Here is a 17,329-nt window from a genome sequence, read left to right as displayed (position 1 = left end):
TACCTTGTCAAAAATGTTATACATGAACATAAACATGGGCATCATCCATCAAATCAGTGTTGCAAGATCACTGATACAGTGCATCCAGAAAGTATTCACAGCGCTTCACTTTTTCCATGTTATGTTATGTTATAGCCTTATTCCAAAATCAAATCAAATCAAATCAATTTTATTTATATAGCGCCAAATCACAAGAACAGTTGCCCCAAGGCGCTTTATATTGCAAGGCAAAAGCCATACAATAATTACAGAAAAACCCCAATGGTCAAAACGACCCCCTATGAGCAAGCACTTGGTGACAGTGGAAAGGAAAAACTCCCTTTTAACAGGAAGAAACCTCCAGCAGAACCAGGCTCAGGGAGGGGCAGTCTTCTGCTGGGACTGGTTGGGGCTGAGGGAAGAGAATCAGGAAAAAGACATGCTGTGGAAGACAGCAGAGATCAATCACTAATGATTAAATGCAGAGTGGTGCATACAGAGCAAAAGAGAAAGAAACACTCAGTGCATCATGGGAACCCCCCAGCAGTCTAAGTCTATAGCAGCATAACTAAGGGATGGTTCAGGGTCACCTGATCCAGCCCTAACTATAGCTTTAGCAAAATTAATACAATTATTTTTTTCCCTCAAAGTTCTACACACAAAACTCCTAATTACAATGTGAAAAAGTTTTTGTTTTTTTTAAGATTTTTGAAAATTTATTAAACAAACAAACAAACAAAAAAAAACTAAGAAATCCCATGTACATAAGTCTTCACAGCCTTTGCCACAAAACTCAAATTGAGCTCAGGTGCATCCTGTTTCCACTGACCATCGTTGAGATGTTTCTACAGCTTAACTGGAGTCCACCTGGGGTAAATTCAGTCTACTGGACATGATTTTGAAAAGCACACACCTGTCTACATATAAGGTCCCACAGTTGACAGTGCATGTCAGAGCACAAACCAAGTATGAAGTCAAAGGAATTGTCTGTAGACAACCGAGAGAGGACTGTCATGAGGCACAAATCTGGGGAAGGGTACAGAAACATTTCCACTGTGTTGAAGGTCCCAATAAGCACAGTAGTCTCCATCATTTGTAAATGGAAAACATTCGGATCCACCAGATTCTTCCTAGAGCTGGCCGCCTGTCTAAACTGAGCAACTGGGGGAAAGAGGACCAAAACCTGATGGCCTCTCTGTCAGAGCCCCAGCATTCCTCTGTTGAGAGATGAGAACCTTCCAGAACAACAACCATCTCTGTAGCAATCCACCAATCAGGTTTGTATAGAGTGGCAGGATGGAAGCCACTCCTTAGTAAAAGGCACATGGCAGCCCACCTGGAGTTTGCCAAAGGCAGCTGAAGGATTCTCAGACCATGAGAAACAAAATTCTCTGGTCTGATGAGACAAAGACTGAACCAGGCACCATCTCTACAGTGAAGCATGGTGCTGGTAGCATCATGCTGTGGGGATGTTTTTCAGTGGCAGGAACTGGGAGACTAATCAGGATTGAGGGAAAGAATTAATCCAGCAATGTACAGAGACATCCTGGATGAAAACCTGCTCCAGAGCACTCTTGACCTCAGACTGGGGTGACGGTTCATCTTTCAGTAGAGCAACCCTAAACACACAGCCAATATATCAAGGAGTGGCTTCAGGACACTTTGTAAATGTTCTTGAGTGGCCCAGTCAGAGCCCAGACCTGCATCTGACTGATCCGAATCAGAGATCTGAAAATGGCTGTGCATCGACGCTCCCCATCCAACCTGATGGAGCTTCAGAGGTGTCTGCAAAGAGGAATGGACATACAATAACTGCCCAAAGATAGGTGCACCAAGCTTGTGACATCATATTCAAGAAGACTTAAGGCTGTAATTGCTGCCAAAGTTGCATCAACAAAGTATTGAGCAAAGGGTGTGAATACTCATGTACACGTGATTTCTTAGTTTTTTATTTTCATCAAATTTGCAAAAATTTCGAGAAAATGTTTTTCACACTGCTATTATGGGGTGTTGTGAGTAGATTTTTGAGAGGAACAATGAATTCACTCCATTTTGGAATAAAGCTGTCACACAACAAAATGTGGAAAAGTGAATAATTTCCAGATGCACTGCAGACGCCACAGCAGATACTTTTGCTGCCACAGAGCATTCTGAGGGTACACTTCCAAAGTGCCACTGACACATCAAATCAAATCAATTGTATTTATATAGCGCCAAATCACAACAAACAGTTGCCCCAAGGCGCTTTATATTGTAAGGCAAGGCCATACAATAATTACGGAAAAACCCCAACGGTCAAAACGACCCCCTGTGAGCAAGCACTTGGCGACAGTGGGAAGGAAAAACCCCCTCCTAACAGGAAGAAACCTCCAGCAGAACCAGGCTCAGGGAGGGGCAGTCCTCCGCCGGGACTGGTTGGGGCTGAGGGAGAGAACCAGGAAAAAGACATGCTGTGGAGGGGAGCAGAGATCAATCACTATTGATTAAATGCAGAGTGGTGCATACAGAGCAAAAAGAGAAAGAAACACTCAGTGCATCATGGGAACCCCCCAGCAGTCTAAGTCTATAACAGCATAACTAACGGATGGTTCAGGGTCACCTGATCCAGCCCTAACTATAAGCTTTAGCAAAAAGGAAAGTTTTAAGCCTAATCTTAAAAGTAGAGAGGGTGTCTGTCTCCCTGATCTGAATTGGGAGCTGGTTCCACAGGACAGGAGCCTGAAAGCTGAAGGCTCTGCCTCCCATTCTACTCTTACAAACCCTAGGAACTACAAGTAAGCCTGCAGTCTGAGAGCGAAGCGCTCTATTGGGGTGATATGGTACTATGAGGTCCCTAAGATAAGATGGGACCTGATTATTCAAAACCTTATAAGTAAGAAGAAGAATTTTAAATTCTATTCTAGAATTAACAGGAAGCAATGAAGAGAGGCCAATATGGGTGAGATATGCTCTCTCCTTCAAGTCCCTGTCAGTACTCTAGCTGCAGCATTTTGAATTAACTGAAGGCTTTTCAGGGAACTTTTAGGACAACCTGATAATAATGAATTACAATAGTCCAGCCTAGAGGAAATCAATGCCTGAATTAGTTTTTCAGCATCACTCTGAGACAAGACCTTTCTAATTTTAGAGATATTGCGCAAATGCCAAAAAGCAGTCCTACATATTTGTTTAATATGCGCATTGAATGACATATTCTGATCAAAAATGACTCCAAGATTTCTCACAGTATTACTAGAGGTCAGGGTAATGCCATCCAGAGTAAGGATCTGGTTAGACACCATGTTTCTAAGATTTGTGGGGCCAAGTACAATAACTTCAGTTTTATCTGAGTTTAAAAGCAGGAAATTAGAGGTCATCCATGTCTTTATGTCTGTAAGACAATCCTGCAGTTTAGCTAATTGGTGTGTGTCCTCTGGCTTCATGGATAGATAAAGCTGGGTATCATCTGCGTAACAATGAAAATTTAAGCAATGCTGTCTAATAATACTGCCTAAGGGAAACATGTATAAAGTGAATAAAATTGGTCCTAGCACAGAACCTTGTGGAATTCCATAATTAACCTTAGTCTGTGAAGAAGATTCCCCATTTACATGAACAAATTGTAATCTATTAGATAAATATGATTTAAACCACCGCAGTGCAGTGCCTTTAATACCTATGGCATGCTCTAATCTCTGTAATAAAATTTTATGGTCAACAGTATCAAAAGCAGCACTGAGGTCTAATGGAACAAGCACAGAGATGAGTCCACTGTCTGAGCCATAAGAAGATCATTTGTAACCTTCACTAATGCTGTTTCTGTACTATGATGAATTCTAAAACCTGACTGAAACTCTTCAAATAGACCATTCCTCTGCAGATGATCAGTTAGCTGTTTTACAACTACCCTTTCAAGAATTTTTGAGAGAAATCACACATCACCACAGATATACAAAGGTACCAACCAGATGTACAGTAGATAGGGCTTACGGAAAAGGACTGACAATGACAAGTCTGATAACACATCAGTGCTGAGATAAAGTCACTACTTACTTGTCTTTGGGGTCTTCAAAACCCTGGAAGACAAAAGAATAAAGAAATACAGATGAGCTGGGAGTGGTAACAACAAGGGCCTTATTTTAACAGCAGATGCTGAACAGAGTTGTGCAGAGGGCAAAAGGATTGGATTTTACATCTTCATTATTCTTTGGCCATCTAGAATAGAGTGTGGTGGTATGGAGGAAACAGAAGCACTGAAAAAAGAAATTCTGGCTTGAGAAAGGAATAATAATGTGAACTGATCTGAGGGTGAAGCCTGCAGCAAAGTGAGGGGTTGCTTTGGTATGAGTGAGGGACTGCCATAATTAGTTGAAGAAATCGACCAATTACACTGATGATAAAATGTGCTGGCATCAATATTTTTCTTCAGTGTATCTTTTTTATCATTAATTTACCATTTTGATTTACAATAAGCTTTACTTCAAACAAATATTCTTCAATGTCACTGCATGCGGGCAGCACGGTAGCTTAGTGGTTAGCACTGTTGCCTCACAGCAAGAAGGACATGAGATCGATTCCCATCTGTGGCCTTTCTGTGTGGAGTTTGCATGTTCTCTTTGTGTTTGTGTGGCTTCCCTCTGTGTGCTCTGGCTTGCTCCCACATCTAAATACATGCAGGGTAAGTGGATTGGAAACTTTAAATTGTCTGTAGCTGTGTGTGCGGGTGTAAATGTGTTTGTGTGTCTCTACAGTTGTATGCAAAAGTTTGGGCACACCTGATAATTTTCATGATTTTCCTTATAATAAATCATTGGTTGTCTAGATCAGAAATTTCAGTTAAATATATCATATAGCAGACAAATACAGTAATATTTCCGAAGTGAAATGAAGTTTATAGGATTTACAGAAAGTGTGCAATAATTCTTTAAACAAAATTAGCCAGGTGCATAAATTTGGGCACCCTTGTCATTTTATTGATTTTAATACATTTAGCACTAATTATTGGAACACAAAATTGGTTTGGTAAGCTCACTGACCCTTGACCTCCTTACACAGGTGAATTAAATCATGAGAAAGGGTATTTAAGGTGGCCATGTCAGGTGTGGTGTGATTTTAAGTGGGCTGTCCATGCTCAGAAACTAAAAAACCTGAGATGTTTCATAAAGAAGAATGGTCCAAAATACCTTCAACCAGAATGCATACTCTTACTGGAAGTGTTTCGAGGCTGTTATTTCTGCAAAAGGAGGATCTACTAAATATTGATGTATTTTTCTGTTGGGGTGCCCAAATTTATGCACCTGCCTAATTTTGTTTAAAGAATTATTGCACACTTTCTGTAAATCCTATAATCTTCATTTCACTTCTGAAATATCACTGCGTTTGTCTGCTATATGATCCAAACAACCAATGATTTATAAAGGAAAATCATGGAAATTATCAGGGATGCCCAAATTTTTACATACTATAACTGTATATGGCACTGCAACAGACTGGCGTCCTGTCCAGGAAGTACCTCACCTCACACCGTATGACTGCTGGGATAGGCTCCAGACCCCCGCGACCCGATTTTGGATAAGCTTTTGAAGATGGATGTGTGTGTGTGTGTGTGTGTGTGTGTGTGTGTGTGTGTGTGTGTATGTGTGTGTGTCACTGCATGCCTGCATGTGTGACTTCAGTTGTTTTTGGAACAAAAAAACAAATTACATTAAAGGAAGGTAACTAAAGTATATTGCAATTTTTGCTGGTAAATGCATAAATACGGGTGTGAACAAATTACGTAAAAATAGAATATAAGTGGGTATGTATAGATATAGTTTAATTATTACACAGGAGAAATTGCATAGATGTGCACGTAATAAAGCACAAAAAAAAGTGGCAGTAGATGTGGGTAACAGTGCAAAATCAGCAGGTGGTTACAGTGTTAAACACATTTTGAGGTATTATACAGTCTAACTGTAGTTGGAATAAATGACCTGTGGAGGCGTTCTGTTTTGCACCGAGGGTGCAGCAGTCTATTCCTGAAGGAGCTGCTTAAGGCTCCCACAGTCTAATGTATTGGGTGAGAGGGATTGTCCAGAGTTGATGTCAGCTTTGCTAACATCCTACTCTTACCTCTATGGGTTCCAGAGTGCATTCCAGGACAGAGCCAGCCCTTCTGACTAATCTCTTAAGTCTCTTCCTGTCCCTCTCAGAACTTCCACAGCCCCAGCAGACCACAGCGTAAAGTATCGATGCCACCACAGAGCCATAAAAAGATTTCAACAGTGTCCTGCACACAGCAAAGGACCTCAGTCTCCTCAGCAGGTGAAGATGACCTTGGCCCTTCTTGTACAGGACATCTGTGTTGTGTGTCCAGTTCACTTCGTTAAGGTGAACATCCAGGTATTTGTACTTCACTACCATCTCTATGTCCAAGTCCTGGATGTCCACAGGCACAATCTGATGAGCCTTCCTTTTGAAGTCAGTCACCACCTCCTTTGTCTTGCTGGTGTTGATGCTCAGGTGGTTTCGTTCACACCAGGCCACAAACTTGGTGATGACCTCCCTGTACGTCAGACAATGGCTGTGTAATCAGAAAACGTCTGGAGCTGATAACTGTCCATGTTGTCGGTGAAGTCTGATGTGTACAGCATGAAGAAGAAAGGGAGACCACTGTACCCTGTGGGGTCCCCGTGACGCATACGCACAGGCGAGAAGCCTCACATACTGTTGACATACTGGTCTTTTGGAATATAAGTGGAAGTGTTTGGGAACTGAGGACACTCATGATTGGGTATAAAAGGAGCATCCCCAAAAGTCTCAGCCTCTCACAAGCAAAGATGTAGCGAGGATCACCACTTTCTGAACAACTGTGTGAAAAAAAAAGGTCCAACAGTTTAAGAACAATGTTTCTCAACGTTCAAATGCAAGGAATTTAGGGATTCCATCATCTACAGTCCATAATATAATCAGAAGATTCTGGAGAAGAAGAAGAAGAATCTGGAGAACTTTCTACATGTAAGCGCCAAGGCCAAAAAACAACATTAAATGCCCGTGACCTTCGATCCCTCAGGCGGCACTGCATTAAAAACAGACATCATCGTGTAAAGGAGCTTACCGCATGGGCTCAGGAACACTTCAGAAACCATTGTCAGTTAACACACACAGTTCGTCGCAACATCTACAAGTGCAAGTTAAAACTCTGCCATGCAAAGTCCACATTTCAAATTGTTTTTGGAAATCATGGACATTGTGCCCTCTGGCCAAAAAAGGAAAAAGAACACCCAGATTGTTACCAGCGCTACGTTCAAAAGCCAGCATCTATGATGGTATGGGGGGGGAAGGGGGGTGTTATTACCCATAGCATAGGCAACTTACAGATCTATGATGGCACCATCAATGCTGAAACGTACATCCAGGTTTTAGAGCAACACATGCTGCCATCCAAGCAACGTCTTTTTCAGGGACGTCCCTGATTATTTCAGCAAGACAATGCCAAGCCACATTCTGCACGTTACAACAGCGTGACTTCGTAGTAAAAGAGTGCGGGTACTAAACTGGCCTGTCTGCAGTCCAGACCTGTCGCCCATTGAAAATGTGTGGCGCATTGTGAAGTACAAAATATGACAACTGAGACCCCAGACTGTTGTACAACTTGAAGTCGTACATCAAGCAACAATTAGCGTCCTCAGTTCCCAAATGCTTACTGAATGTTGTTAGATGGAAAGGTGATGTAACACAGTGGTAAACATACCACTCTCCCAGCTTTTTGAAACATGTTACAGGCATCCATTTCAAAATGAGCAAATATTTGCACAAAAACAATAAAGTTTATGTTTGAACATGAAATATCTTGTCTTTGTGGTGTATTCAATTGAATATAGGTGAAGAGGATTTGCAAATCATTGTATTCTGTTTTAATTTACATTTTACACAACGTCCCAACTTCATTGGAATTGGGGTTGCAACATGATGTCGTTTTCAATTTGATTGGAGCATTTTTAAATTTTGCCCCCTGTGTAATTCCTCAATTGACCCCTACATGGCCGCCTATTGAAAATTCAACTGTCCAGTCGGGTTTTTTTTTTGTTTTTTTTTAAGTGTAATGACTTACAGGAGACCAACACGGAGGTGGTTTTGTGCCGTGCCATGAACGGCACAGTGGCACATCCGTCCGCTTTTCTTTCCATGAAAAAAACTCCTGTAACAGTGGAATGTGCCGAAAAAGTACTGATGTCCACGTCTCCTGCCATTTTTGTGTAAGTCAGACGACGTCCCAGATCAACAAAGCCTTCACTTTGGAAATGATCTGGTTGATTCAGCCTGTCGATCGGCGCTCGGAGCGCGGTGCGCACTCAGCAGCTGTGGGCGGTCTTTAAACCGGCTGGAGCACTCTTAATCTGTGTAATTCCCATAAAATCATCCCTGAAAGCCAACAGAATTTTCTGAATGGTGTCCACCTGGAGGTCTCTCACAGTTTCTGGAAAAAATTGATGCAGTAAAGCTCCAAATCGTTCAGACATTTATTCGCAATAAAAATCAGACGAGAGGGGTGGACCACTGCTCACACAAAGCCTGCTCACAGGCGAATGACGCAACCGACAGGCGTGAAAAAACTCACGCATGCGCACGAAGGTTCAAGCTTGGCTGATGCAATCACACGTGATTCAAATCCATATGGTTTTTGAAAAACATAAAAAGGTCCGATACTTTTCTAACAGACCTCGTATCCATCCCCTGACTTGTCTCAAGAAAACTGGCTGTATAAGTGATGATTGAATCCTTATATTTAGAAGAAAGTGTTCCTGTCCTAACTTTTGGGGGAAGGTGCTGCATTCGTGAAATGCAGGTATGGATGTACAACCCCTGGCAAAAATTATGGAATCACCGGCCTCGGAGGATGTTCATTCAGTTGTTTAATTTTGTAGAAAAAAAGCAGATCACAGACATGACACAAAACTAAAGTCATTCCAAATGGCAACTTTCTGGCTTTAAGAAACACTATAAGAAATCAGGAAAAAAAATTGTGGCAGTCAGTAACGGTTACTTTTTTACACCAAGCAGAGGGAAAAAAATATGGAATCACTCAATTCTGAGGAAAAAATTATGGAATCATGAAAAACAAAAGAACGCTCCAACACATCACTAGTATTCTGTTGCATCACCTCTGGCTTTTATAACAGCTTGCAGTCTCTGAGGCATGGACTTAATGAGTGACAAACAGTACTCTTCATCAATCTGGCTCCAACTTTCTCTGATTGCTGTTGCCAGATCAGCTTTGCAGGTTGGAGCCTTGTCATGGACCATTTTCTTCAACTTCCACCAAAGATTTTCAATTGGATTAAGATCCGGACTATTTGCAGGCCATGACATTGACCCTATGTGTCTTTTTGCAAGGAATGTTTTCACAGTTTTTGCTCTATGGCAAGATGCATTATCATCTTGAAAAATGATTTCATCATCCCCAAACATCCTTTCAATTGATGGGATAAGTGTCCAAAATATCAACATAAACTTGTGCATTTATTGATGATGTAATGACAGCCATCTCCCCAGTGCCTTTACCTGACATGCAGCCCCATATCATCAATGACTGTGCAAATTTACATGTTCTCTTCAGACAGTCATCTTTATAAATCTCACTGGAACGGCACCAAACAAAAGTTCCAACATCATCACCTTGCCCAATTCAGATTTGAGATTCATCACTGAATATGACTTTCATCCAGTCATCCACAGTCCACAACTGCTTTTCCTTAGCCCAGGGGTAGGCAACCTGTTCCAGAAAGAGCCATGAGGGTGCAGGTTTTCTTTGCAGCCACTGACTCCACCAGGTGATTTCACTGATTAACTGATTCCATCTGCTCAAAGTGATATTAATCAGTAAAATCACCTGGTGGAGTCAGTGGCTGCAAAGAAAAACCTGCACCCTCATGGCTCTTCTGGAACAGGTTGCCTACCCCTGCCTTAGCCCATTGTAACCTTGTTTTTTTCTGTTTAGGTGTTAATGATGGCTTTCGTTTAGCTTTTCTGTATGTAAATCCCATTTCCTTTAGGCGGTTTCTACAGTTTGGTCACAGACATTGACTCCAGTTTCCTCCCATTCGTTCCTCATTTGTTTTGTTGTGCATTTTCGATTTTTGAGACATATTAAGTTTTCTGTCTTGACGCTTTGATGTCTTCCCTTGGTCTACCAGTATGTTTGCCTTTAACACCTTCCCATGGTGTTTGTATTGGTCCAGAGTTTAGACACAGCTGACTGTGAACAACCAACATCTTTTGCAACATTGTGTGATGATTTACCCTCTTTTAAGAGTTTGATAATCCTCTCCTTGTTGTTCAATTGACATCTCTCGTGTTGGAGCCATGATTCATGTCAGTCCACTTGGTGCAACAGCTCTCCAAGGTGTGATCACTCCTTTTTAGATGCAGACTAACGAGCAGATCTGATTTGATGCAGGTGTTAGTTTTGGGGATGAAAATTTACAGGGTGATTCCATAATTTATTCCTCAGAATTGAGTGAGTCCATATTTTTTTCCCTCTGCTTGGTCTAAAAAAGTAACCGTTACTGACTGCCACAATTTTTTTTCTTGATTTCTTATAGTGTTTCTTAAAGCCAAAAAGTTGCTATTTGGAATGACTTTAGTTTTGTGTCATGTCTGTGATCTGCTTTTTTTCTACAAAATTAAACAACTGAATGAACATCCTCCGAGGCCGGTGATTCCATAATTATTGCCAGGGGTTGTAGATTAACAAATGAAATTATCTGTTGGCCTGGTGCCCTCTGGTGACTCTTAATGCCTTTCTTTGCATCATTGTGAGATCAGTGACACAACAGAGGATAAATATTGGAGTTTCTCACTACTATGACTTAGAACTGATGAAGCTTTTATGGATGAAGAGCAAACATTTTCAAGCTGACCTGCCTCAACCTACCTGAACACCCACAAGCTGGATGACTGGGAATCTCCTCAGACATACTTTGAGTTGAATTAAACATGCTTTAAAAGTGAATTAAGATCACAGATCACCTTTGGATTACAGCCAGGGTGTTCAGTTTCACAGTGACAGTGTGTACAGTACAGAGAAACTCTGTAAATGAAATCGGACAGGTGGTATAAATGTTAAAGGTTTACTGCTCTCTGAAGCAGGAGAGGATGTGAAAGAAATGAATCAAATGTTTGCCAAAGATGTAAAGTGTTTGTAGTGAAGATTGGCACCGCTGTTCTTATCTCACACTGTGAATTGTTCACAACTGTTTGTTGTGATTTGGCGCTATATAAATAAAATTGATTGATTGATTGATTGATTGATTGAATCTGAGCTGTGAAAATGCTCAACAAGATGCTGTCAAGTGTTTTACTCAGCAGGCAACGAGATGAAAGAAGTAAAAAAAAAAAGAAATGAAATGGGGAAATTACAATGTTGTCCATCCACATAGCCAATACGAGGAGACTGAGTGGAGGATGTTTTAAAGGGCAGAGAAATGATCCGTATCTCACCACATTGAAAGACATGAATAAAATTGCAGTCTTACGGTGTTTCTCCAGCACCCTCTAAAGGACAAATCCAGTACTGGCAGTGTACTGAGGTCACTTTAGGTCATAAAATTCAAACATAAGGGGAGAAAAATACCTGCAGAAAATCTAAACTACAGAAATCCAATTTTTATGATGAAATCAAATCAAATCAATTTTATTTATATAGCGCCAAATCACAACAAACAGTTGCCCCAAGGCGCTTCATATTGCAAGGCAAAGCCATACAATAATTACAGAAAAATCCCAACTGTCAAAACGACCCCCTGTGAGCAAGCACTTGGCGACAGTGGGAAGGAAAAACTCCCTTTTAACAGGAAGAAACCTCCAGCAGAACCAGGCTCAGGGAGGGGCAGTCTTCTGCTGGGACTGGTTGGGGCTGAGGGAGAGAACCAGGAAAAAGACATGCTGTGGAGGGGAGCAGAGATCAATCACTAATGATTAAATGCAGAGTGGTGCATACAGAACAAAAAGAGAAAGAAACACTCAGTGCATCATGGGAACCCCCCAGCAGTCTAAGTCTATAGCAGCATAACTAAGGGATGGTTCAGGGTCACCTGATCCAGCCCTAAATATAAGCTTTAGCAAAAAGGAAAGTTTTAAGCCTAATCTTAAAAGTAGAGAGGGTGTCTGTCTCCCTGATCCGAATTGGGAGCTGGTTCCACAGGAGAGGAGCCTGAAAACTGAAGGCTCTGCCTCCCATTCTACTCTTACAAACCCTAGGAACTACAAGTAAGCCTGCAGTCCGACAGCGAAGCGCTCTATTGGGGTGATATGGTACTATGAGGTCCCTAAGATAAGATGGGACTTGATTATTCAAAACCTTATAAGTAAGAAGAAGAATTTTAATTAATTAATATTTCTAGAATTAACAGGAAGCCAATGAAGAGAGGCCAATATGGGTGAGATATGCTCTCTCCTTCTAGTCCCTGTCAGTACTCTAGCTGCAGCATTTTGAATTAACTGAAGGCTTTTCAGGGAACTTTTAGGACAACCTGATAATAATGAATTACAATAGTCCAGCCTAGAGGAAATAAATGCATGAATTAGTTTTTCAGCATCACTCTGAGACAAGACCTTTGTAATTTTAGATATATTGCGCAAATGCAAAAAAGCAGTCCTACATATTTGTTTAATATGCACACTGAATGACATACCCTGATCAAAAATGACTCCAAGATTTCTCACAGTATTACTAGAGGTCAGGGTAATGCCATCCAGAGTAAGGATCTGGTTAGACACCATGTTTCTAAGATTTGTGGGGCCAAGTACAATAACTTCAGTTTTATCTGAGTTTAAAAGCAGGAAATTAGAGGTCATCCATGTCTTTATGTCTGTAAGACAATCCTGCAGTTTAGCTAATTGGTGTGTGTCCTCTGGCTTCATGGATAGATAAAGCTGAGTAACAATGAAAATTTAAGCAATGCTGTCTAATAATACTGCCTAAGGGAAGCATGTATAAAGTGAATAAAATTGGTCCTAGCACAGAACCTTGTGGAACTCCATAATTAACCTTAGTCGGTGAAGAAGATTCCCCATTTACATGAACAAATTGTAATCTATTGGATAAATATGATTCAAACCACCGCAGCGCAGTGCCTTTATACCTATGGCCTGCTCTAATCTCTGTAATAAATTTTATGTCAACAGTATCAAAAGCAGCACTGAGGTCTAAACAGAACAAGCACAGGGATGATTCCACTGTCTGAGGCCATAAGAAGATCATTGTAACCTTCACTAATGCTGTTTTCTGTACTATGATAATCTAACCCTGACTGAAACTCTTCAAATAGACCTTCCTCTGCAGATGATCAGTTAGCTGTTTTACAACTACCCTTTCAAGAATTTTGGAGAGAAAAGGAAGGTTGGAGATTGGCTATAATTAGCTAAGTTAGCTGGGTCAAGTGATGGCTTTTTAGTAATGGTTTAATTACTGCCACCTAACAGCCTGTGGTACATAGCCAACTAATAAAGACAGATTGATCATATTTAAGATCGAAGCAATTAATTAATGGTAGGGCTTCCTTGAGCAGCCTGGTAGGAACTGGGGTCTAATAGACATGTTGATGGTTTGGAGGAAGTAACTAATGAAAATAACTCAGACAGAACAATCGGAGAGAAAGAGTCTAACCAATACCGGCATCACTGAAAGCAGCCAAAGCGAACGATATGTCTTTGGGATGGTTATGAGTAATTTTTTCCTCTAATAGTTAAAATTTTGTTAGCAAAGAAGGTCATGAAGTCATTACTAGTTAAAGTTAAAGGAATACTCGGCTCATAGCGCTCTGACTCTTTGTCAGCCTGGCTACAGTGCTGAAAAGAAACCTGGGGTTGTTCTTATTTTCTTCAATTAGTGATGAGTAGAAAGAGGTCCTAGCTTTACGGAGGGCTTTTTTATAGAGCAACAGACTCTTTTCCAGGCTAAGTGAAGATCTTCTAAATTAGTGAGATGTCAGTTCCTCTCCAACCTACAGGTTATCTGCTTTAAGCTGCGAGATTGTGAGTTATACCACGGAGTCAGGCACTTCTGATTTAAGGCGCTCTTTTTCAGAGGAGCTACAGCATCCAAAGTTGTCCTCAAAGAGGATATAAAACTATTGACGAGATAATCTATCTCACTCACAGAGTTTAGGTAGCTACTCTGCCCTGTGTTGGTATATGGCATTGGAGAACATAAAGAAGGAATCATATCCTTAAACCTAGTTACAGCGCTTTCTGAAAGACTTCTATTGTAATGAAACTTATTCCTCACTACTGGGTAGTCCATCAGAGTAAATGTAAACATTATTAAGAAATGATCAGACAGAAGGGGGTTTTCAGGGAATACTGTTAAGTCTTCAATTTCCATACCATAAGTCAGAACAAGATCTAAGGTATGATTAAAGTGGTGGGTGGACTCATTTACATTTTGAGCAAAGCCAATCGAGTCTAACAATAGATTAAATGCAGTGTTGAGGCTGTCATTCTCAGCATCTGTGTGGATGTTAAAATCGCCCACTATAATTATCTTATCTGAGCTAAGCACTAAGTCAGACAAAAGGTCCGAAAATTCACAGAGAAACTCACAGTAACGACCAGGAGGACGATAGATAACAACAAATAAAACTGTTTTTTGAGACTTCCAATTTGGATGGACAAGACTAAGCAACAAGCTTTCAAATGAATTAAAGCTCTGTCTGGGTTTTTGATTAATTAATAAGCTGGAGTGGAAGATACAGGTTGCAGTTCCTGTTTACTTCCAGGGGCGCGGCCTGCTGCTGACCCTGTGCTCACTGTTTGTTTCACTGTTTGTCTGTTAGCGTTATTAAATTTGTTTTAACATATTTTTTTAAGCAGTTCATTGGTTTAATGTGGATGTGACCTGTCAGAACTTCACTGCACTTTGCACTTTGGACCTTATCGTCGCAATGAAAATTGCACTGCTGTGGATCATTTTCTGCCTATCAGCGTTTGCGCACGGGAGTTGCCTCACAAGCCGGCAAAGCTTCCTTACTTACACCAGAGAGCCATCTTTTGTCCACTTCGCTCACCTGGTGGGGTTCCTTCAGTTTGTCTACCTGCGGACTGTCAGGAAATCCGACGGCCTCTTAAATGTCTGGGGAAGAGGAAAAAAGCGTGGCTCCAGGGGAGGCGTTGAGGCACCGACTCTGGAGACGCCGCAGCAGATTCCCGCTGCCTGTCATCACTCTGTCTAACGTCCGCCTCAGTAAGCAATAACTCGATGAACTTGTGCTGAGAGCCGAGCATGACAGTGAATTTAGACAGAGTAATCTTGTGTGTTTGACGGAAACATGGCTTAAAGATCATCACGATACACTGAGCCTGTCAGGCTACCACCGCTGTCAGAGCGGACAGGGACGCGAGCACTGCCGCACAAATCCATTGGAGGGGGTCTGTGTTCGTTTGTGGATAACAGCTGGGCCACTCAATACAGCATACGGAGCAAGTATGCACACCTGACTATGAGATACTGACTGTATCTTTTAGACCCTTTTATCTTCCGCGGGAGTTCGGACAGATCACTGTCATTCTTGTATATGTGCCCAGTCCAGATGACGACGCAGCAGGAGAGAGAATAGCAGAGAGCTATAATAATGCACTCACCCGCTCTGCTGACCAGCCCGTTTTCATTCTGGGTGACTTTAACTCCTGCAGTCTGTCTGACCACCTGCCCACTCTACAGCAATATGTAGACTGTCCTACACGTCTGTATCGCATGCTTGACCGTTGCTATGGCAACATCCCAGAGGCTTATAGAGCGGTATGCAGACCGCCTCTTGGAAAATCTGACCACAATGTGATTCATCTTTTGTCTAAATACAAAGCTGTGGTCAAAAGAATTAAAACAGTTAATAAGCAGGTACAGGTGTGGTCCGAGGAAAGCAAAGAGCAACTCAGAGAATCCTGTCTGGATGGAGATGAACTCACTGACACCATCACATCTTACATTAAGTTCTGTGAGGATAACGTGTCAGAGACTAAAACTGTGAAAATATTCCCAAATAACAAACCCTGGGTGTCCAAACAATTGAAAATCTGTCTTAATGAAAAGAAGGCAGCCTTCTGCTCTGGTAATGTGCAATTAATGCAGGAAAAAAGGAGACAGCTGAGAGGGAATATATTTAAGGCAAAAATTGAGTACAAGAATAAAGTAGAAAGTAAAATTTTTCAGTGGCAACATAAAACAAGCCTGGGAAGGTCTAAATACACTGATGGGCAAATCCAGTAAGAATGTGATGCTCTTACAACCATTAATCAATGTTTTGTTGATCAATCAATCAATCAATTTTTTTTATATAGCGCCAAATCACAACAAACAGTTGCCCCAAGGCGCTTTATATTGTAAGGCAAGGCCATACAATAATTATGTAAAACCCCAACGGTCAAAACGACCCCTGTGAGCAAGCACTTGGCTACAGTGGGAAGGAAAAACTCCCTTTTAACAGGTGATGAGTTAAACCGTTTCTTCTGTAGATTTGATAAAGTGGATGATAAACAGGAATGTGATGAGATCTGTAAAAATCTTCCAGCAGGAGCTCCCACAGCTATCACTGAGGATGACGTGGCTAAAAGTCTTTCTAACTGAAGCCAAACAAGGCCACTGGCCCAGATGGCCTGAAAGCCCGTCTACTCAAAGACTGTGCTCCTCAATTAAAGGAGTCTTTTCCAGATTGTTTAATTCCCTTCTTGTCACAGGAGTGCCAAAATCTTGGAAATTCTCCATAATAAGGCCTATACCAAAAAAGCCAGGGGCAAGCAAACCTGAAGATTTTCGGCCTATTGCCATAACCTACATATTATGTAAAACTATGGAGAGAGTGTTAGTTGACGTCCTGACCACCACAGTGGTCAGTGAACTAGACCTCTGCAGTTTGCCTATAAGAGGGACAGAGGTACTGATGATGCTGGATTGATCTTGCTGGACATGATCTCAAAGCAGCTTTCACTTGCTAAAGCATATGCTCGGGTTTTGTTTGTAGACTTCAGTGCAGCTTTTAATTCTATGAAATTACATATTCTTCTGAAAAGGCTGGCTGATTTAAATGTTGAAAAGGGCCTGATGCTCTGGATCAGAGACTTTCTGTCTTGTCGCCCTCAAAGAGTTTGTGCTAACAACATTCTGTCAGGAGAGCTCATCATAAGCACTGGCTGCCCACAGGGTAGCATTCTTTCACCTCTGCTCTTCTCTCTTTTTACAAACGAATTTTGCAGTTAATGACACAAACTTTAAACTGATTAAATACGCGGATGACATGGCCCTAGTCGGCCTCCTACAGAAGTGTGACTCCTCTGGCGAAGCCTCCTATCTCGCTCACACTAAGGCTCTTGAAGCTTGGTGTCTCAACAGCCAGCT

General features: G+C 41.4%; 1 protein-coding gene across 1 annotated transcript in view; it reads right to left on the bottom strand.

Moving 5' to 3' along the window:
- adcy5 (adenylate cyclase 5) overlaps positions 1-17,329 on the bottom strand; it is a 365,757-nt gene that overhangs the window by 121,185 nt on the left and 227,243 nt on the right. The window contains 2 exon segments of the mRNA XM_034185849.1: positions 1,287-1,288; positions 4,012-4,034. Coding sequence (XP_034041740.1) covers positions 1,287-1,288; positions 4,012-4,034 — 25 coding nt within the window.

This window comes from Thalassophryne amazonica, chromosome 14 (assembly GCF_902500255.1).
Source record: "Thalassophryne amazonica chromosome 14, fThaAma1.1, whole genome shotgun sequence".
NCBI lineage: Eukaryota > Metazoa > Chordata > Actinopteri > Batrachoidiformes > Batrachoididae > Thalassophryne > Thalassophryne amazonica.
This window is presented reverse-complemented; position numbering and strand designations above follow the sequence as displayed.